General features: G+C 43.3%; 1 protein-coding gene across 18 annotated transcripts in view; it reads left to right on the plus strand.

Moving 5' to 3' along the window:
* Positions 1–21,684, plus strand: part of LOC135577076 (protein FAM219A-like) — a 182,421-nt gene that overhangs the window by 124,797 nt on the left and 35,940 nt on the right. For 17 of the 18 annotated variants that reach the window (XM_065044737.1, XM_065044745.1, XM_065044755.1 and 14 more), the window contains 3 exons: positions 18,740–18,842; positions 21,052–21,132; positions 21,490–21,544. In XM_065044737.1, the coding sequence (XP_064900809.1) occupies positions 18,740–18,842; positions 21,052–21,132; positions 21,490–21,544 (239 nt within the window). Of the gene's footprint in view, positions 1–8,299; positions 9,153–18,739; positions 18,843–21,051; positions 21,133–21,489; positions 21,545–21,684 lie in introns of those variants that run through there. The other variant, XM_065044741.1, reaches the window with a different exon arrangement.

Here is a 21,684-nt window from a genome sequence, read left to right on the forward strand (position 1 = left end):
TTTGCTGATATAGGAAGTTCACTGCAATTCTTGGTTTTTAACTGTTATCCTTATGCACAGAGGATGCTCACAGCACCTTCTTGTTGCTTCTCTGAGATCTTAAAGGATTCTTTGGAGACTAGAGCCCAGAAAAACACACAAACTTCAGTGTGCTACAGCAGGAGAGCAGAACAGATGAGGATGCCATCAATATTGTGTGTCCTGGCAATAGCAGGGTCCTTATTAGGTGAGGATACCCTAGTAGACTTGGATGCAGACCTCAGCCAAGCATGAACAGAGGAACACCCAAGAATCCCTTTTCCTCTGAACCTAGGGACAAGCTTGGGTCCAAGTATAGCAGCGAGCATTCCACCCAGATGTGCACAGCATAGCCCCAGTGTGCCAGGCACAGTAAGTGATGCAGCTAAAGCTCTTAATGTGTCAGTTAGGGAGATGTACTGCATGAAATGTTGGAGAAGAAGTAGGACAGAAGCAGCAGCAGCAACAAATTAAACACATTTTTTGCCCACTTAGCACAGTCAGACTTTATCATGTCCATCAGTTTCAGTTCTGTCACAAATCCTGATTTAGGATCCTGCTGACTATGCCAATTTGTCATGAATGGGTGATTTAGACCACTTAATGAACCACTGTCAAAGGTATCAGCAAAAGTGGTTTTATTGAAATGTGATGTGGTAAAAGTGCGACTTAACGAAGTTCAATGGCAAGGTTCCAGCTGCAGGGCTCTATGGTTTGGGATGACATCTCTCATCCCCCAGCCCTGCTTATGCTCCTGCAGTACTCAAAGCAGCTGCAGCCAGCAACCTGAGGCCCATAAAGCCCCTCTCGTCTTTCAAGCCCCTTTCTCAGGGGTTTCAGCAGGGGCATAAACTTTCTCTGGCCAGTCCTGTTTCCCTCTGCCATTCGAGGCATGGCTGTGTTTTGCCACCAGTCCACTTGAGAGGTGGAAGGAAAAGGCAGCTGCCAAACCCTCAGCCCTGCATCACATCCCTGCAAGGAAGAGGACACTAAGGAACATGAAATAGCTGGCAACAGCAGCCTACCATCCCTTCTACCACTCCTCTACTGCCTAATGCTGCTAGATAGCAGTCCTATCTGAGAAAGGAGATGGGATCCCTTGAGGATGGGAAAAGGTTTAATTATTTATGATAATTTGGGACTAATCCCTGAGCCCAGTTCTGATTTCCCTGCCAAAGCAGGGTCCAAGCTGGAAGGAAAAAGATGGTAGCATCCTGCCCCCTCTGTCAGGGCACCCTATAAGGAGCAGATCACAGCACCCTGAGGGCTCCATCCTTCAGAGCACATGACAAAGGACATAAAGCCAGAGAAGAATCCATAAGCTTTATCTGAGACCTCTGCAAAGAGAAAGAGGAAAGGAGTTCCTGCTCCTCCCCTGGGGTGGGTCAGCCACCTGAATCCAGGTGAGAGTAGTGTGGATATCAAATTGACAGGCTAGGCTCTTCGAAACTGTACTTGTGAGGTCCGTGGCTGCTCTAGATAAACCCCACCTGGCTCTCTCCACACTGTCTGGCAAGACTTCAGAAGAGAGGAGTGGCAGTTTTTGAGATGTACCAGGTATAATGACTGGGCTATAATGCTGAGCTGTCCCCAGGGGCCACCATGCCCCAGTGATCTGGCAGCAGCCTGAAATAAATAACTTACGCTTTTTCTATGGATAAAAAAAACATTTAATCCAATTCCTTGTATTCCTTAAACACGTGTTCATTAGAGCATAAGCAAAACAGCGCTGGGTGCGCGGGGGATTCACTCCGCCCAACACGCACACCTTTAAACAATAAAAAGTGTGCTTAAATACAGTAAAGTATTACATATTCATAATGACCCCAGGAACGCCTATACATATTCATAACCTTTCCCCGCTTCTGATTAAAATGAGTCTCAGATAACCATTTCCATAGACCCTCCCCTGTTGCGCCTGGGCAATGCCACTTGGTGAATTTGAGGAGGGGTCTTTGGGGGTCTTTGGATGAAGGCTCCTTCAGCTTCATCACAGTGAACTTTTTACCTTTGGCTCATTATGTTGAATTGACTGGGACCCAAGCTGCCAAGTTGAATGAAACCAGACTGGCGCCCCCTTTTGCTGTAAATCTTCGTTATCTTGTCTCCTCAAGTTTACAGCTAGGTGCAGTAAAACTTCTTATCTTGGCATTCGATGGGGTTCTGTTCTTCTTAACATAAAGCTCTAAACTAAGCATTTATTGTGTGACTAAGCCTTAAAGTGTTAGCTTGTTAGTAGGCACCCATTGTAAGTTTAGTTAACCCTTAAAATGTTAGTTCCCTCTGTCAATATAACTTCATAAGCAAGTTTCATAACTTTGTACATAGAACTTAACCACCTTTTTCCAAGTTCAGAGCCCGTGCCTCATTTGGTTATATCTGTAAACATTAAACATCTTAGCACGAATCACAACTGCATTTTTCACAATTCCCCCGTTTTCTTTTTATCCTATTGATTCGTGCTTTGGCCTCAAAGTTAGGTAGTACTTGCCTAGTGGCAGCTAGGTCCAGTTTGGTGTTATCTTTTAAAATCATCAATTAATACCCTATTCCTTTTGTTGCCATTTCAGGATCTATAGGCATAGCTGAGATTTGCATGCCTTGGACTACTGAATGTATTAACCGAATAAAGCACGGGATCATACATGGTGCAAACAGTAAACCCAGAAATGCACATACTATCATGAACCCTATTTTCTTCCAGAAGGCTCCCCCAAATAAGTTATCCCACCAATGGCTAGTAAGTATAGAATTCCATTTCTGTACTGGTACATGTGCAACTCGTTTTATCTCCTCTGCTATTTTCATTATAGCTTCCCCATTATCATCTATTTCCAAACAACACTCAGAAGTATTCCATTTCCCACAGACACCCCCTTCTTCAGCTAAAAGATAATCTAAGGCTACTCGATTTTGGTACACTGCAGCCCTGGTCTGAGACAATTGTCTTGCTATAAGATTCAGTGCCTCAGCTGTCCGGTTGCTTATTATTTCAACCACTGCTTGCAACTGGATAATTCGGTTTAGCATATATATTGGGGTACGGTATCCCCAGCTTCCATCTTGGGCCCAGGTGGCTGGATCATAGTATTCAATTATCCTTTTCGCAGGCCATTCATCATCTTTCCAAGTTTGCGTTCCTCCTATGGGGACATTTATTAAACCCCTCTTCTCTCTGTTTAAAGTTTCTTACAGAGGTTTCCCCAGATTACTCCCTTTTTCCTTTGGTAAAAGGAAAAATGCTGGTTGAATTATCCCTGTTGTACAAGACCCTCTCCATTTAGGTATTAACTCCTTATAAGCTCTATTCCCACATATCCAAAATAATCCATCAGGAGCTTTCCATGGTTCGTTTACATCGGTAGAGCCAGGATTCTGCCAATATCTCCTTAAATCCCCAGTTTCCTCAAAAGGATTTGCTTTGCTTCAATTCTTCCAGCATATCGTTTCGTTTCCCAGGCTACAATTTCGAGACCAATATCCATTAGGTGGACCTGGCCACCAAGTGGGAGGAATAGAAGTATTTGATGAATTTACTCGTAACACTAACTTACAAGGGGTTTGCCCAATGTATTCAGTAAAATCCAGTTTACCATCATCCCTTGATATGCATATCTGCCCTATTATTAAGTGACTTAATACCCATCCTTCTGGTCATTTTCCCCGAGTTACATGAGTTCTGTTCCATACCAGTAATCCTTCTGGGCTTACACTCTCTCCTCTCCAAGGCCACTGTTCTACCATTTGAGACTGCCCACATATCCAGCATGATGTGACATTTAATTCCCGGGCTATCTTTTCCATAAGATCTATAAACAGGTTTTTCCCTACTGTTGTTAATTGTAATCCCTTGTCTTTTTGCCTTATTTCTTCATACCAATCACTGCTTTTCTGTACCACTTTCTGTTTCTCTTGCCTTCTTTTCAATTCATGAGTAGCACTTTTAACTGACTCCTCCTTATACTGATCTTGCACTCCCCCTCCATCTGAATAGCCCCACATGCCAGTTTGTGAAAAACAGATACTCTGTTCTCCCCTAGGGCAGGAGACAGAGCCTACACCGAGTTCACCTTTCCCTAGATTAGTTGCTACCCATAACTTCTGCCCTTGGATTTCACATTTTCCAGTTTTGTTCTATCATAACATCCAGAATTAATGAGTGTGATAATTGAGAACATATTGTGTCAGTCGTCCTATTCTCACGTGCTCATAGCGCTTGGTACAGGGATTGGCAAGGCTAAGTTGGGAACAATAAGTCACCACTCCTAGCAAGAGTATCAGGTCCAGGTTTCTACACCCTCTGCCTCTCTGGCCTACCAGGTTGCAGCTGGCAGCTGAGTTCATAATCTTCTCGGCAGCAAGGGTAGTGTCCCCGCCTTTCCTATTTTTGCCGTTAGGTGATGACTTTTTATTGTATTCCAAACTCTTGGCCTTCACTTCCCAGGAGCAACAGGACAACATGAAATTTGATTTCTCTTCTTACACTCTATTCTTCCTGTCACTGGTGGACTCTCTAAATTCCCATACACCCCTTTAGTAAATACCTCCCATCATTCTTCACTATTCTTTTTGTATTCTTCCAGTGACTGTTAGAATTCTCAACCTAGCTTTGGTTTCCTTATCTTCTATTCTTAAATGCTTATTACACAATCCTGTTGGTAATTTCCCGTTGTGGATATACCTAAACATCAAATACAGATAAAAGAATTACATATACAACTTAGTCCAACATGCTTAACTATTAAAACATTCTGATTTTCATTTATACTGGACATTCATATGAACAATACTGATAGTAGTTACATCACCGATCCCATGTTAATTTCAATTCCCCCTATCCTTGAGTTACTTTCCAGGTTCTTTCTTCCGTCAGGGGTCCTTTAACTCGAGATGCATGTGTCCATCCTTTCTCTGCAGCCCGAACCGCTGTTTCTGTAGTTTCCCAAAGTTTTCTGCAAAAGACTCCTAAACTTTTGCTGTCCTGGTAGGGAATGCTTCTGGCCAGCCTGAAAAAGTATCAGTTAATACCAACAAATATTGGTACCCCCCTTTTCCTGGGAGTTCTGAAAACTCAATTTGCCATTGTGGTCCAGGCCCATTCCCCTTCCCCATTTGACCCATTTCTAGCTTGGGCATATTTTGGGATTAGTCTGGAGGCAAAGATCACACTGCTGTCACCTGTTCTACAGTGATAGACAAATTTCTAGCTCCTGTTTCCCTAATCAAATATTTGCATAGTGGTTCTATTCCCCAAAATCCTTTCTTATGTTCTTCCCTTACTAAAGGCCAAACTACATGAAAGGGGATAATAAGTTTTCCCTGAGGGGTGTGAACCCACCCTTCCTTATTATATTATTCCTCTAAATCTATGATGAGTTTCGATTCTCTTTAGTATACTCTGGCTTACCTTTTAAAGAGACCTGTCCCCGAAGGACTAGAGCACTTTCTGTTTTTACCTTTTGCTTAGCCGTTTGTTTTGCCTCTCTGTCCACCAGCCTTTTCTGATTCCGAGCTCACTTTCTGGTGTGCCCTATTATGCATGATTGCCATTTTCTTAGGAAGTTTAACTACTTCCGATAGTTTCAACATCTCCTCTGCACGTTTGATATGTTTGCCTTGAGAGTTCAAAAGTCCCTTTTCTTTCCAAATTGCTCTGTGCATATGCACAACCCTCCATCCATAAAACAGTTGTCAGAGTTTTCAATATGAATGTCTTTTAGATCTGGTCAATTGGATGATGTTGCTTTGATGGTCTCCAGGCAGTCATGATGAACTGGTTCTCCAAAGTTACCACTGAGGAAAGAAGCTGGGTTGACAACGTTAGTGACGATAACTTCTACACCATCTTGTTAGACACTGTATGGGATACTAGCACAGTCATTTTCTGACCCATGGTAAATCTCCAGGCCTCCTGTATATTCAGTACCACTGCAGCAACTGCCTGCAGGCATCCAGGCCACCCCTTTGCAGTTGCGTCTAACTGTTCAGAGAAATAGGCCACTGCTCGTCGATATGGGCCAAGATCCTGTGCCAATATACCCAAGGCTATTCCCTGCTTCTCGTGAAAGAATAGGAAAAATGGTTTACTCACGTATTGGAGTCCTAGAGCAGGGGCTGACATCAAAGCCTTTTTAAGTTCCTTAAAGGCTCGTGTGGCTTCCTTATTCCATTGCAGGTGTTTCTGGTCCATATGGTCCAGGTCACGCACGTCTCCTTGGTTCTAGTAGCGATGAAAATGTCATCCAGATATTGTAGCATCTGTCTTTCATCAGACGAGGCTTCCCAGAATTCAAAATCTTTAACAAGCTGATTTCCAAATATTGTCGGGCTATTCGTGAATCTTTGTGGCAACACCACCCAAGTGAGCTGGGTTTTACCTTTATTTTTAGGGTTCTCTCATTCAAATGCAAATATTGTCTGGCTAGCTTCATGGAGAGGGAGGCAAAAGAAAGCATCTTTTAAATCTAAAATGATAAACCAAGTCAAATTAGGTGTACTCTCAGAAGGGTGTCTGCTACCACTGGGTAGAGGTCCTCAGCTATTTTGTTTATATCTCATAAGTCCTGAACCACCTAATATGACCTATCTAGCTTGCGGACAGGCAACATAGGGGTGTTGTAATTGGACTCACACTCCTTTAATAACCCTATTTGCAGGAATTTCTCTATTACTGGCCGAATTCCTACTTCTGAACCTGGGTCAGAAGGTGGATATCTAAGGGGAAATCAGCGTGCTCTGTACGCGTTACACACAACAAAGCAGCCCAGCAGGAACGGGCCAGGCGGCGACTGCCCCCCCGCTTCATCCCCCGCGGGCGGCAAGCCCGGAGGAGAGGAGCTGCAGCTCCAGCTCCAGCAGCCGCCACTCTCCCCGCCCCCTTTTTTTTTTTTTTTTTCTCTCTTCTCACCGCTTTAGCAGGCACTCAGCTTTTCACCTTCTTTTTTTTTTTTTTCTTCTCGCCGCAGCTTATCAAGGGGAAGCTGCCAGGCACAGGCTTGGGCTCCTCTTGCCCTTTTTCTCTCTTCATTTAATTCCTGCGTCTATAAACTTTATATGCAATTTCAATTAGCTGAGCAATAGTTACATCCCTCAGCTCCTACCTTTTGTAATTTCTTACAGATGTCAATAAGCAGCGTATTAAGCATCAATCCCTCAGCTCCTACCTTTTGTAATTTCTTACAGATGTCAATAAGCAGCGTATTAAGCATCAATCCCTTACATTAATTTTAGATCCAAATGAGTCTGTCCACAGAACAACACTAACTGCAATACAGCTAACTCAGAATTTCATATTCAAAGCACTTCCCCCACTAATTTTCTCTCATGTGTACAGATGCATCCTAAGGGGGAGCAAGGTGGTACTTTAATAATGGAACCGGTTCTCATGTTGTAATTATCTCCCCAAACAAATTCTATTGGTACCAAATCTAAATATACTAACTAAAATACTGAGCTCAGACACGCAAACCAAATACCAAGTTCAAATACGCGAACAGATCACAATTACACTTCTTCAAGACAATATCTCAATTTTAGCATTGCACCTTTGAACCACTCACTGCTCAGCCAGGTGGAGGCACCGCTGGGTCTCCCTGACAAAACAGGTCAGTGCGCGCTGGAGCCCATGGGCACGCACCACCCCCGCAGCAGCAAGCTGGACCGGGCAAGGCTTTTATCAGTGTCTCATCTGGGGCACCACAACCGCCATCCCCAAACCAGGATCCCCCCATCCGGTGCGCATACAAAAGAGCCAAATCCAGCACACCGAGATGAGACACAGCCTATCACAGAGCCATGCAAGTCCAGATGCCAGAACAAAGCCAGCATGCCAGAAAGAAAAGCAATGGATATCACACACAAAACCCCATCACCACATTCACACAGTCAAGAGCCAAATTGCTCATTGTCACAAAATGTACATTTTGGATCAATCTGTGATCTTACTATACCATACAACAGGCAAAGACTTACGAAACTGCAACACATTCAAAAAGATACCCACAAAGAAAAAAAGCTAGTACTAAAAGGCATCTTGCAGACTGTTCTGCAAGTTTTTCTGTGATTCATTTGTTATCAGCTAATTCTCTCTCCGCTTGCTGAAGTTCAAACCATTCTGCTTGTAAATCTGTCTACAGTGATTTAATGATCTCTTGCTCAGTTTGCTTGTCTTTCGGGGCTGCTATCAATGCTGCTTCCAAAACAGCAGAAATCTCAAATCTGCTTTCTTTTGCCAAGTCCCTTATTTGCTCAGTTACAATATCTGGAGACGACCAATGTCCAGAAGCCCACCTAAGACCCTCAGGACTCTGGCAAACCTTATAATCTTTCAGCAAACTCAATATCAGGGAGCAGTCCAGGCCTGGCTTGACCCAGGATGCCATGACCTACTGCCGGAGAACACAGCACAGACCGATCCGTCCTCCTTTAGAGCCTCTGGCTCCTATCCCCCCCCCCAAACCGCTTCTCACAGAATATCCCAGTTCTGACACCAAATAAACTGTCCCATCCCAACAGATGGGATGAGGGATGAGTTAACTCTTTGTTTCTCCTTATCTCTTTGAGTTTTTCTAGTTTCTTTCTTATATCTCCCCAGGATTTTGTTATAAACAGGGGGGTTCACTCCTTGAGTCCATTTATCCTTTGCTTTTTCCTTGGGTGAACTTCTCTTCATCCCAGAATTCTAGCATGATCCCCCCACAAGGGACTGTTGGGGGTCCAAAACTCTAACATGACCCCCCCCACCAAGGGACTGTCGAGGGGGGGTATCTCCGGCAGGTCGCTCCCCTTCGACCTCTTGTGGGAACCTCAAACCCACGAAACCTGGCTCACAACATGGGGATCAAACCCACTACAACTAGCTTACAACGTGGGGCTCAAACCCACAACACAGAGAGAGTGCTTCACTCACTTTGTCCCTTCAGTAGCCAAGCCCCTCGCGGGGTGTTGGAACTGCATTTAGAAGGACTCCGCACTCACTTCGCAAACAGATTGCGTCTCAAACAACACCAGTCACACAATCACATTACCCGACCTGATGGTACTTACAGTCCATTTTTCCCATCAGGACCTACCCGACCCGGTGGTACTTACAGTCCACTTTTCCCGTCGGGACCTTCGTGCACTCTGGATTACAGGTAAACTGCAGCATTCAGGGGGAGTGAGCTCAATTCTTCTCAATTCTTTTGCTTATGCTTTAATTTTGAATAACGTTGGTAGCTCTCCGCACACCCGAGTCCAAGGGCCACTATTAAAGTGGAGCGCCTCCCTTGAACCTGAGGTAACACAGAGCTATCCAAGGTTATCATGTCGGGGTCACCAATTGAAATAAATAACTTACGCTTTTTCTATGGATAAAAAAAACATTTAATCCAATTCCTTGTATTCCTTAAACACGTGTTCATTAGAGCATAAGCAAAACAGCGCTGGGTGCGCGGGGGATTCACTCCGCCCAACACGCACACCTTTAAACAATAAAAAGTGTGCTTAAATACAGTAAAGTATTACATATTCATAATGACCCCAGGAACGCCTATACATATTCATAACCTTTCCCCGCTTCTGATTAAAATGAGTCTCAGATAACCATTTCCATAGACCCTCCCCTGTTGCGCCTGGGCAATGCCACTTGGTGAATTTGAGGAGGGGTCTTTGGGGGTCTTTGGATGAAGGCTCCTTCAGCTTCATCACAGTGAACTTTTTACCTTTGGCTCATTATGTTGAATTGACTGGGACCCAAGCTGCCAAGTTGAATGAAACCAGACTGGCGCCCCCTTTTGCTGTAAATCTTCGTTATCTTGTCTCCTCAAGTTTACAGCTAGGTGCAGTAAAACTTCTTATCTTGGCATTCGATGGGGTTCTGTTCTTCTTAACATAAAGCTCTAAACTAAGCATTTATTGTGTGACTAAGCCTTAAAGTGTTAGCTTGTTAGTAGGCACCCATTGTAAGTTTAGTTAACCCTTAAAATGTTAGTTCCCTCTGTCAATATAACTTCATAAGCAAGTTTCATAACTTTGTACATAGAACTTAACCACCTTTTTCCAAGTTCAGAGCCCGTGCCTCATTTGGTTATATCTGTAAACATTAAACATCTTAGCACGAATCACAACTGCATTTTTCACAAGCCCCACATGCCACCCAAATAGCTTTTGCAGGTACTTCTGCAGCAGAAAAGTGTTGGGTCATGCCACACACAGGCTCACACAGAGATCCCCAACTCCGCTCCAAGAGGAGATGTAGTAAATTAGGGGCCAGAATTCCTGCCAACATAATTAACAAAAGCTTAATCAGCAGATGATTGGTTAATCATAAACTTATTAAATAGCTAACTGAGCTCTAAGGCTGTTTGTCAAATTTCCAGACAATGGCAGTCTCGCTAAGGGAGAGATCAGGTCAATAATCCTGTTAAGGGAGCAGATTTGCTGTGTGGGATGACTTTCTGGCTGAGCTGCTGTTGATCCAAGTACCTGGGACTGATAAAATGAATAGCAGGAAGAGGCACCCTGGGCTGTGCAGATCCTGTTCTCCCATAGAGATTCATAGTAAACAGGCAATTAATCTAGTGAAACAATGCCTGAAAGTCCTCTTCTAGTGAAGAGAATATTTGTAGGGTGGCATGCTAAGTTAGTAATGCTCACTCTTTCCCTTTCCTGGGGAGGATAATAGTGGGTATCATACTGCAGAGCAGGCATTTCTCAAAGCGTAATGGAGTGAGGAGTATCTATCCATTCAGCACATTAACCAGCCTGGTTGCCTTTTTCCATCTGCTTTCATTTTATTAGATAGAAATTATGGAAATTTGTTTTAAATGCAAAGGGTTGTAGACATCCAATGCAGCAGATGATAAAACAGAATGGATCAAATAGATGACATTTTGCTGATAAATCAAGGCCAGAAATATGTCTGGAACTGTCAGCTGAAGTCCAGTCCTGGGAACAGGAAAAGTCCAAGGGTCCTTTCCAAGCAGGATGCTGGAGTGAGAGAGCTATGAGTCCCTTCCAAGCTTGTGTACTGCCTGTGGCATTAGCATTTCTGTCCTTATTTGTTTTGGCTACTAGATGGGAACTCAACAAGTCATTCTAAGCAGTGGTATTTGCCAGCCAGTGAAAGCTTTCCCAATTACGACACATAAAAAATAAATCTGTAGTTTATATAAACTATAAAACATGCTCTCTGCCATAGACCAATCATTTAGTGTGTATTTTAGACTCATGCAAGTATGGACATTTGATTAAGTGTATATGCAGTTTAAGCCTACTTATGTCAGGCTCTATTCAAGTGGGTTTTTAATACAAATATGCACTATATGATGATCTCCTGTGTAACTGTGTTACTTCTCTAGCTTTGTTGGTTCAGCATGGGAAAGCTTCAGGCCATCTAGAAAATTCAGAAAGATTAATTTACCAATATGATCACAGAAAATTCTTTCTCTTTTACCTCTCCAGATGGGGGCTTTAACTCTAAGCTTAGAGCTTTGCATTTTAGGTCAAATTGCATATCTTTTAACATTTGTCCAAATTGGCGAGTTTTACAGTGCATTGCTGATGCCTCTTCAGGTTTTAGAACAGCTTCTAATAGCTTCAACATTCCTTGCTCATGTTTGATAGGCGACACTCGTAAAGTCAGAAGTCCTCTTTCTTTTCATATTGTCCCATGTGCCTGCACAATTCCAAAAGTATATTTAGAGTCTGTGTGTATTAACTCACTTATCTTATGACTTAGACTCTAGTCAAAACAATAAGCTCAGCTTTCTGTGCTGAGGTATTTGATGGCAATGGTTGTGTTTCAGTAATGTTCTTTAAAGTTACCACAGCGTATCCAGATAGTTATTCTCCACTCAGAACAAAACTGCTCCCACCTGCATAGAGAGTCCACTCTGGATCTTCTAGTGGAGTATTCTTTAAATCTGGTCTGCTAGAAAAGACTCATCCAATAGTCAATAGATACAGACAATAAATTAGCAGGATTCAAAGATGATGTTGTTTTCAAACTCACATCATCCTGTTCCAATAATGCTGCTTGGTACTGCACCACTCTGCTAGGTGACAGACAATGGTGTCCTTGTTGTTCCAGCACTGAGGCCAAAGCATGTGGCACAAATATAGTAACTCACTGTCACAAAGTTAGTTTGCCTCTTGAATCAGCAACACAGTCACAGGCACAATACAGTCACAGATACCTGCCAAGCTTCCAAGGTGTTTCTACCACTACATTACCAGACAAAGCAGGATAGTTCTCAAGTCCTTTTGGCAAACAGTCCAGCAAGTTGTATCTTTCCCATTCAAAGGTGAAAAGCTTCTGGCTCTCTGTATCTGATGGTATACAGAAAAATGTATCTTTCAAGTCTAAAACAGTAAAATAAACATAATTTCCTACTATATTAATCAAAGAGTGTATGGGGTTGGGCATTAACAGGTGCACATATATCACAATCTGATAAATGGTTCTTGAATCTTGTACCAACCAGTATTCCATAGAATGTAGCTTCTTTACTGGCAAAATGGGAGTATCACAGAATCACAGAATGTTAAGGATTGGAAGGGACCTCGAAAGATCATCTAGTCCAATCCCCCTGCCGGAGCAGGAACACCTAGATGAGGTTACACAGGAATGTGTCCAGGTGGGTTTTGAATGTCTCCAGAGAAGGAGACTCCACAACCTCCCTGGGCAGTCTGTTCCAGTGTTCTGTCACCCTCACCATGAAGAAGTTTCTTCTCATATTTAAGTGGAACTTCCTATGTTCCAATTTGCACCCATTGCCCCTTGTCTTATCATTGGCTGTCACCGAGAAGAGCCTGGCTCCAGCCTCCTGACACTCACCCTTTACATATTTATAAACATTAATGAGGTCACCCCTCAGTCTCCTCCAAGCTGAAGAGACCCAGCTCCCTCAGCCTTTCCTCATAAGAAGATGTTCCACTCCCTTAATCATCTTTGTGGCTCTGCGCTGGACTGTCTCCAGCAGTTCCCTGTCCTTCTTGAACTGAGGGGCCCAGAACTGGACACATATTCCAGGTGTGGTCTCACCAGGGCAGAGTAGAGGGGGAGGAGAACCTCTCTCGATCTACTAACCACCCCCCTTCTAATACACCCCAGGATGCCATTGGCCTTCGGGGCCCCAAGGGCACAGCGCTGGCTCATGGTCATCCTCCTGTCCACCAGGACCCCCAGGTCCCTTTCCCCTACACTTCTCTCCAACTTCTCCCCAACTTATACTGGTACCTGGGGTTGTTCTTGCCCAGATGCAAGACTCTGCACTTGCCCTTGTTATATTTCATTAAATATTTCCCCGCCCAACTCTCCAGCCTGTCGAGGTCTCTATATATTCTGATTAGCATTCCTGCAAAAGTCCATAGCGAGTAAACTTGTTCATCAAAGTCTCTAACCCCATTTTGGCTTTCAAGTTTATTGAATATTGTTTTTCCTTACCAGCTTGAAGTCCTGTTTCAGTTCTATCTCTATCAGCATAGTGTTGGCTTTACCAGATACTCCAGCTGCCCATACTTTTGGAAATACAGCAACCAAAATTTCCTTGGAGATTTTTTGCTTGCAGCAAGCAGATCTGTGCCTTCCAGGTATTTTCTTGTGGAATATGCAGCTGAACAGAATTCTCAGAAAAGGTTATTTGTACTGACAATTTACTTAACAAATCTTGAACCTAAGAGAGGTATAGGGCTTTCTGGCATATACAAGAATTCATGTGTTAAAACTTTGTTCCAAATTTGGCATTCCATTGGTTTCAAAAATGGCCTTTCTTTCTTTCCCATAACCCTGAGAACTAGCATGGTGAATTTACTAAAAAGTCTATTACAACTAGTTATCACAGAATGTCTATTAAAGTGTTTTAATTTCCCAGCTTCATTGGAACCAGGGATCTGCTGGGGATTCCTTTAAATTCATCCTTGGTCTCCTTCATTCAGTATTACAGCTCTCTAGCAGCAATATTGCTGTGGCAGGGGGAAAAGGCCTCTCCACCTTTTGCTGCTTTAGCAGTCGGCAGCCAGCTTTTTTCCATTGCCCTGGTCCCCATATTTCATTAAGCTTTGTAACCTTATTTAAGCGCAGCAACAAACACACACTGATTTTCTTTTTCTTAATTGAGGGCAATCTCTTTTCCAGTGTCCCTCTTGTTTACAATACACACACTGATTTTTCTCAATTCCCTGACTTGGCTTACTCCCTGATCTTTATCAGAAATTCCCTCTAAAGTCACAATTAATTGAGCTTCTCATTTCTCTTTCTGATGACCTCTATCACGACACAGGATTCTCCAAGCAACATCCAAATCCCTAGCATCATCTCCTTGCAATTTTTGCAGTTTACATGCGGAAGAACACCTTTTCAGATTTATTTTTAGATTATCCTTTCCCTTCCCTTTCCAAAGCCAAGTTGATACCACATTCCTTTTGCCATTCGGAATGCCTTCACAAACAGAAAAACATCTCTGCATACATGACCTCATCCCATTTCCCTTCTTGCTTTAAAAACAACATCAGTTGCAAAAAAGTATTATAATTCAAGGTTCCATTCTTCAGCCACTTTTCCCATAATCTAACTTATGAATTGGCCACCACTGATTACAATATTTCACAAGATCCACCCTAATACCACTAGGAACAGACATTCCTGATCCCATCTCATAAGTAAAAACCACCAGGCGGGGGGGAAAGGGGAAAGCACAGAGATGGAGAAGGCTTACATCGTGCTTACAACTTACACTAACAACACCACAAAGAAACAATTATAACAACAACCAGTAAAACAATTAACATGTACTAGTGCACTGATAAACTCTCATATACTAAAACAAGGACTTGAAGAGTTTCAGAGTTTCTCTTCCCCCTTTCTCCTTCTCCTTCTCCTTCTCCTTCTCCTTCTCCTTCTCCTTCTCCTTCTCCTTTTTTTTTTTTTTTTAGTCCTTCTTTCAAACCTTTTATAGGGGTCATCACCCCCAAATCTTTTACCTTTATTTAGGGGACTGTACCCCTGGGCCTTTCATCCAATATTTTACCTTTATTTAGGGGACTCTGCCCTTGGACCTTTCACTCCCTTTTAATCCAGATTCTTTTAGCCCAACCCTGCAAAGCTTTCACACTTTTGACTAATGGGCAGGCAAGCCCCCCCTGCGAGGCTTTCGCCCCAACCCAAACCAAAAATAATAAAAAAAAAAAAGAATGGTCCTTGGCTCAAGAATTCTGCCACCTCCGGGGATCGAGGACCTCCCCAAGAATCCCTCGGTGCCAGCTGGAGATATTTTGGTCCCAGGAGTTGGTTGAAGATCAAGAGAGTCCCACCAAAGTCACCAGAACTGATACATTAAATCGGCTAATTAAAGAAATAAATTTATTGACATGTCCTCTCCGACGGGAATAGGCCCCAAACAATTCCCAGACATGGGTTATTTCCACACAAATCATACATATTCATTACATTTCCAAGAAATCCTTTGCATATGCATTACATCCCTTTGTTATTCAGCTTGTCACCACCTTATCTTCTGAGAACAAGGGCATTGTCTCCTAACCTTCTCCCACTTATCTTAAGAAATACCATTCTTGTGACTTAACTCCTAACAAGTGCCTAACACCTAAAAGCTGTGAACCTTATTATTATTAACTTAGTAAATGCCTAAAATCTATGACCCTTATTCATATAGACTTATTTTATTACTAATTGCTGATTTTAGGCATCAGCATCAGCCAATATGAGACAGACTTTAAAGAAAAATGTCATTTACTTATTGAGGCTAGGTTGTGGTTGCTTCTCTCACCTTTTCTTTACTGTGCTGGTTTATGTATTTGATTGCAGTGAAATTACAGATTTGTGTTAAAATGTTGGACCCCAAAAGTAACATCTTCAGAAAAGCCTAAATCAGTCAGATTTCTAGAAGGAACTTGGGTTCTTAGAGCTTGAGGCCCTGGCCTTCAAACAAAACCAAAATAGCTGGAAGCCTGGGAAAGAGCTCACTGTCTAGAAATGGAGTTCACAAACTCCACCTGCTATGCTAGGAGGAAGCACTGAGCAGAAAATGGGCACTGAAAACTTCATTTCCCCATTCTGATGGACCTGATGGTTGGTGTGCTGGATTTTATAGCTCATAATTACTACAGGAGACTGGCACTCAAACAGCTCCTTTGGGTGATGGTAGAAGTAGCAGTAGTTCATAATACTTGTAAGGCTCAGAAAGCAGGTTTCCTTGCCTCAAAGCCTGAAGTGACTCATATGCATCTCCGCCACCTTTTAGGAGCTTGTCCTAACACCCCAGGGTTGTCTAGACTTCCCATTCCTCCTGCTAGCCCTCACTTTTTGGCCACCAGGGGCTCAAGATTCATAGCATCCAAGAGAGAGCTGAACTGTTGTTGATTCATGCTTAAGAAATTTGGCTGGGGACACAGGCATGGATGTTCCTACTCCACTTACATCGCTTTGGGAATGTTCACTCCAAGCCACTAAATAAGTGAAAGAAGTGGTTAAATAGGAAATCTTGTATTGTTCAAAACCACACCTTGAAATAGCCCTCAGTAAGAGCATAGAAATAGTAATGGGGAGACCTACTGGAGGAAAAAGACAACTAGCAAAAGTCCAGATTCATCGACCACATGAGTAATCTGAGTTGGAGAAAAGCATTAGTGCTTGTACCAAGCATTTGATAGAAAGCAGACAGCTCTGGTCCGTTTAAAAGGTTCAGGCAGGCCTTAACTGTCTTGACAGAAAATGAAACATGTAGCCTTGTTTCTGAGTCAGGTGCCTTTTGTGAGTTATACAGCCTCTTAAAGGATTGGCAGCTTGTCTCAGCACTGTGTATTTGTGGTCAGTGCTGGAGCTTCTGGTGTAGATGGGTGGAAGTCGGTTTATATTTAGGGTTGTAAACATTTGCCTCTATTAAACCCCGCTTTATACCTCTGTGTCTAAATAGCAAAATTCATGTGACCTGCAAAATACCAGCTTTTTATTCTGGAGACAAAGATAACCAATGCATTTGCAAGTTCCAGTCCTGATAAATTACTCTGATTTAAGGTTTTTACTTCAATCCCAAATCAGTCTCTTTGTTGCTCATGCCACAGAGAGATATTAGTCCAATCCTTTTCCTGCCAAGTTCAATGGGCATTTATTCACCTCTGCCATTGGCAGGAGTGGGGCTGGGCATGGTTTGTATGACTATGTACTCTTCTCTGCAGGTTCCTCAGCCGTGCTCATCACCATAATCTCTAGGCATCTCTGCTGCTTATTTGTCCCTCAAAAAAGCAGCCTTGGACATGTGTTCCCCTGCTCTTACCTGTGTGAAAAGGACAGAGTTGGTTCATCTTGCACTTACACACACTGGTAGGCATTCCACTTTCCCAAGACAAGTGGGAGAAGGAGCTTTTCTCTCTGAGAGGAATAAAATCTGCAAGAGAAAAAAATATATATCAGCACATTTCATATACCACAGGGGAAGCAGAAGCAAAACATATTCACTATTCAGGTTCCAGCAGTCTGGTAAACCAGGCAAGGTTTGTAGGGAAACGCTGAGCATGGGGCCAGTAAGCCAGGAAAGGACCTGGTTAAGAACTTTCTCCAGATTGTGAGAAAATGTTGGGAACTATTTATGTGCCATGGCACCTTGCCTGGTGTTGCAGGATGAGACTGGGACTGTTAGCTCAACTTTTGTGGCTAATTGCTAACTAAACCCAGTTGATTTCCCACAAGAAACAAGGAAGGGTTTTGAATCAGAAAACTGAATATCAGTTTATATGATAACCCATCATACATGGGTTCCTGTCCCTACTGGAGACAGGGATGTATTAATACAGCACAAATACTGCATACCTGCAGAAACCTTAGCTTTTGGACCTGAATTCTAATTGTGATCCTGTGGTGAGAAGTTATTAAGAGAAATAGTCTCTCCTAAATGAGAAGCTAATTTAAATCCCCTCTTGCACCAAATACACAAAGGAAGCTTGATGTGCTGCTGTACAAGTTTTAAGGTACATTTCAGCAGCAAGTAGAACAAGCTCTGAAAATTTAAGCAAAAAATATGCTATGTAAAAATACAACTGCAAAATGTTTCACTTTTTTTTTTTTTTTTCTCTTAAGTAAAAGCAAGCTCCCAAGAATCAATGGGAGATAAAAGAGAAAGACACATGGGGGACATCACAAGTTGCCAGGAAGAGAAGTAGGGAGGCAGCAACATTTTCTGCCGTGGGGTGTGTTAGTCCATTGAGTTGGGAATGGTAATAACTCAGGCCTAGTGTCAGGCTAGGCTAGACTAACACTAAATGGTGGTGTTGCTTTGATGGAGACATTTTTCTATCCCCACTGGGCCCCTCAGTGGCAGTCTCAGTAGGAGGAAAAAAAGTAAAAGGATAAATTCCCTTGCACAGCACAAAGTACATTCTTGGAGTCCATGCAGCAACCAGGTGCAGACAGAGGCAAGGTCTCTGCCCTTTCTCTGCCCCAGCTGGTTCTCATCCAGAAGTTCCATGACCATCTATCTTAGTGGGATGTTGACAACAAGCTTCTGTGAGTCAGGGTATGTTGTCTTTAGCCCCTGCTGACCTTGGAGGCAATAGGACACAGTTTATCTGGCCTTTGCTTTGTCCCTGCTTGGGAGATGGATGGATGTCCTTTTTTATTAATTCTGCTATGCCTTTTGCTGCCATCAAATCTGGGGTTCTGCAACTGTATGGTGGCCAACCAGGCTGTTGCCCTAATTTTGTTTTCCCCTTCATGTCCCATATGCAGAGAAGCAGAGGGAGCTGGCTCGGAAGGGCTCCCTGAAGAATGGCAACATGGGAAGCCCAGTTAATCAGCAGCCCAAGAAGAACAATGTGATGGCACGAACAAGGTAAAGGACTGGAAAAGCACTCATCTGTGCTCTGAGGTGCAATCCCTTATGACCTTAGGATGGGCAAGGATGACGTTCATTGCTGTTCACCTACTGCCAAACATGCTGTGAGAGCAGTGATGACCCTTTCCGGACCTGGCAGGTCCAGACGCTCTGTGCTGTGTTGCATCCTATCCTCTGGGGAAATGCAGGGACAGGTGGGCTCAGGACTGGTGACAGTGCAGCTTGAAGGAGGTAGAGGCAGCCCAGCCTGGTCAAAATCAGGGGTTTGATATGGCTGTCTTACATGTTCTGGGTAGCCTCACATAACACATAATCCTGCCAGCAGGAGAGTGTACAATGCTGCTTCATGTAAGGTGTCACGGAGGCACCCCAAAGTTAGTTTTAGGCAAACAACAAGGTCCAAAAAAACCTTTTATTCTGGTCAAAAAGGTGCAGCAGATTAACCAGTAAAGAATGGGGTTTTAGCTCTCCAATAACATAAATACAGGTTCGAATATCAGTTGAGGAAATTATCGAGGTGCAGCAAATAATAACAATGGAGATCCACAGCGTGCATACACGTGTCTCACAAAAACAACATCAGAGCCGTCCCTGACTTGAGGAAACAAATACATGCTTGCCTGAACCTGGCAAGGAATTATCAAAGAAAATACACGTGCTTATATTTAAGCACAAAATATCCTCACTTTGCCTAAGCGAGGAAAAACAAACAACACCTGCGATCCTACGAGGAAATATTAAGAAGTTTTATCACTCACCCACATGGTTCAGTGAGGGAATCCCGGTCCTGGTAGATTACCTTAGGCAGCCATCCTGCCTAAGGGGAAGGGCTCTCTACTACAGCATTTGGCCCGCGCTCCAAGAGGGCAGGCCAAGCATTTGCCTCAGCGGGGGTCCCATTTAAATACCCGAGTCAGATCTGACTGTGGGCATTCCAGAAGCTTCTCTGCACCCCCACTCTGGCTGTGGGGTGTCCAGAAACTTCTAAGCACCCCACCCACTCTGGCTGTGGGCACCCAGAAACTTCTCCGCAGCTTGGCGCCTCTGCACCCCCTCCTTCTCTCTCTTAACGACCCTGGCACACGGGCTCTGGGGTCAAACAAAAGAAGCTGTTACCCCCATTGCAGGAGAGGGGGGTGGGGAGGATGCGTAATGGCTTCCTGAAATTTTCTGAGCAGAAGCAGAACATTGCAGGTGGTTAAAGTGCAGTTGGAGCATGGATGAGATGGATTATCATATTTCGATTTATATTTTCCAAAATCTTTGTGAAGCATCATTGTGCATCATATGTTGTTAAAGACCGGTTCTTCATTTGGGAGAAAAATCTGAGTTAACCCACTGAACAAGGAGATTTTCATCATTCTTACTGTTCCCACCTGCTGAATGTAGAATCTTCTTCCATTTGCTTGGTTTGATTGATCTTATTTTAAATATGAACCAAAGTCTTTGTGCAGTTTTGTGACTGAAAGAACTCTGTTGTGAACTGGATACCATTGAATTAATATATTTTCCTTATCCTAGGAGCTCTGAAGCCTGTATTCCATTACAAAAAATCTCTCAGACAATTAAAGGTGCAAAGTCATTGTCAGCCTTTGTAACACTTCTGATGAAGTGAAAGCCATTATAAAATAATGAGATTTTAAAAGTGCTAGTCTGACTAGGCTCTTACGCTTTACCTACCAGCTCGTATTTCTTATACTACTAAATTTAGGAGTGAGACCTCAGAAATGGTGTGTTGTGGGGGCTGGGTAGGGACTCATGCAGAAAGACCAAATCCCTGATTTCCAGTAGTAGAATAGTAGGAGCACCAAACCTCTGCCTTCCCCTAGCCTCCATCTCCCATTTACTTATTGCTAGGGAAAACAAAACAAAACACCAGAAAAATGAGCAATCTGATATGACAAGCAGTGCTAGCTGAACAGGTTCACCAGAATGAAGTGTAGAGTGTCCCAACTGTTTTTTTTCTTCCAGGGAGGAGTGTGTTCCCAAGGCATGTCCAGTATTCAACCATGTGAAACTGCTCTGAACTACCCAAAGACACATCCCACTTCCTTTGAATTGCACCCATTTAAACATCTTCAGCAAAAAGGGAGGACTTGCAAGGAAGTGAAACAGGGAAAGCCTAACTATCATATGGCTTTGCTCTAGACTATGTCTGGTACTGAGCTTTACTGTGTGGTTAACAGGCAACATTTAATTATTTCAGGCTCGTCGTTCCCAATAAGGGCTATTCATCATTAGATCAGAGTCCAGATGAAAAGCCACTGGTAGCCCTGGATACGGACAGGTATGCAAAATGATATATATTATGGTAAAAGCAAGTTTTCATGCTAGAGTGCAGCACTGAAGCTAATTCCTGCTGAAACTGCTCTTGCAGGCCACTCGCACTCTTCCTTGCTGTGCCCTTTGGCATATGCCATAACGAGTCTGTGTGCGTAAACAAGTAGAAACAGATATGAGTAAAGAGCACTTTGATGGAAAGGTCTGAGGGTCACAGATGAAAGTTGCTCTCCCGATTCCCTTGATGTAATTTCTCTGTGCCTAAATTACAGCTTCACAGTATGAGAAAGTTAGGGCTAACCAGGGAATACAGGTCTCTCTAACTGTTGTTTCCTTCTTTGCTGTATCTTGTCCTTCCCTTCAGTGATGATGACTTTGACATGTCCAGATATTCCTCTTCGGGATACTCATCAGCTGAGGTGAGTTATACCCTTTTCTGCCATCGTTGCCATGAATGCTAATAGTAGAGCAGCCAGAAATGGCTTAGAGTGGCCTTGTGCTGCCAGAAACAGCTCCACAAGGAATTTACCAGTGGTGTAGACTCTCTGAGCCTGGAAGG

The sequence above is a fragment of the Columba livia genome, chromosome W (genome assembly GCF_036013475.1).
Source record: "Columba livia isolate bColLiv1 breed racing homer chromosome W, bColLiv1.pat.W.v2, whole genome shotgun sequence".
In the NCBI taxonomy this organism is placed as follows: Eukaryota; Metazoa; Chordata; class Aves; order Columbiformes; family Columbidae; genus Columba; species Columba livia.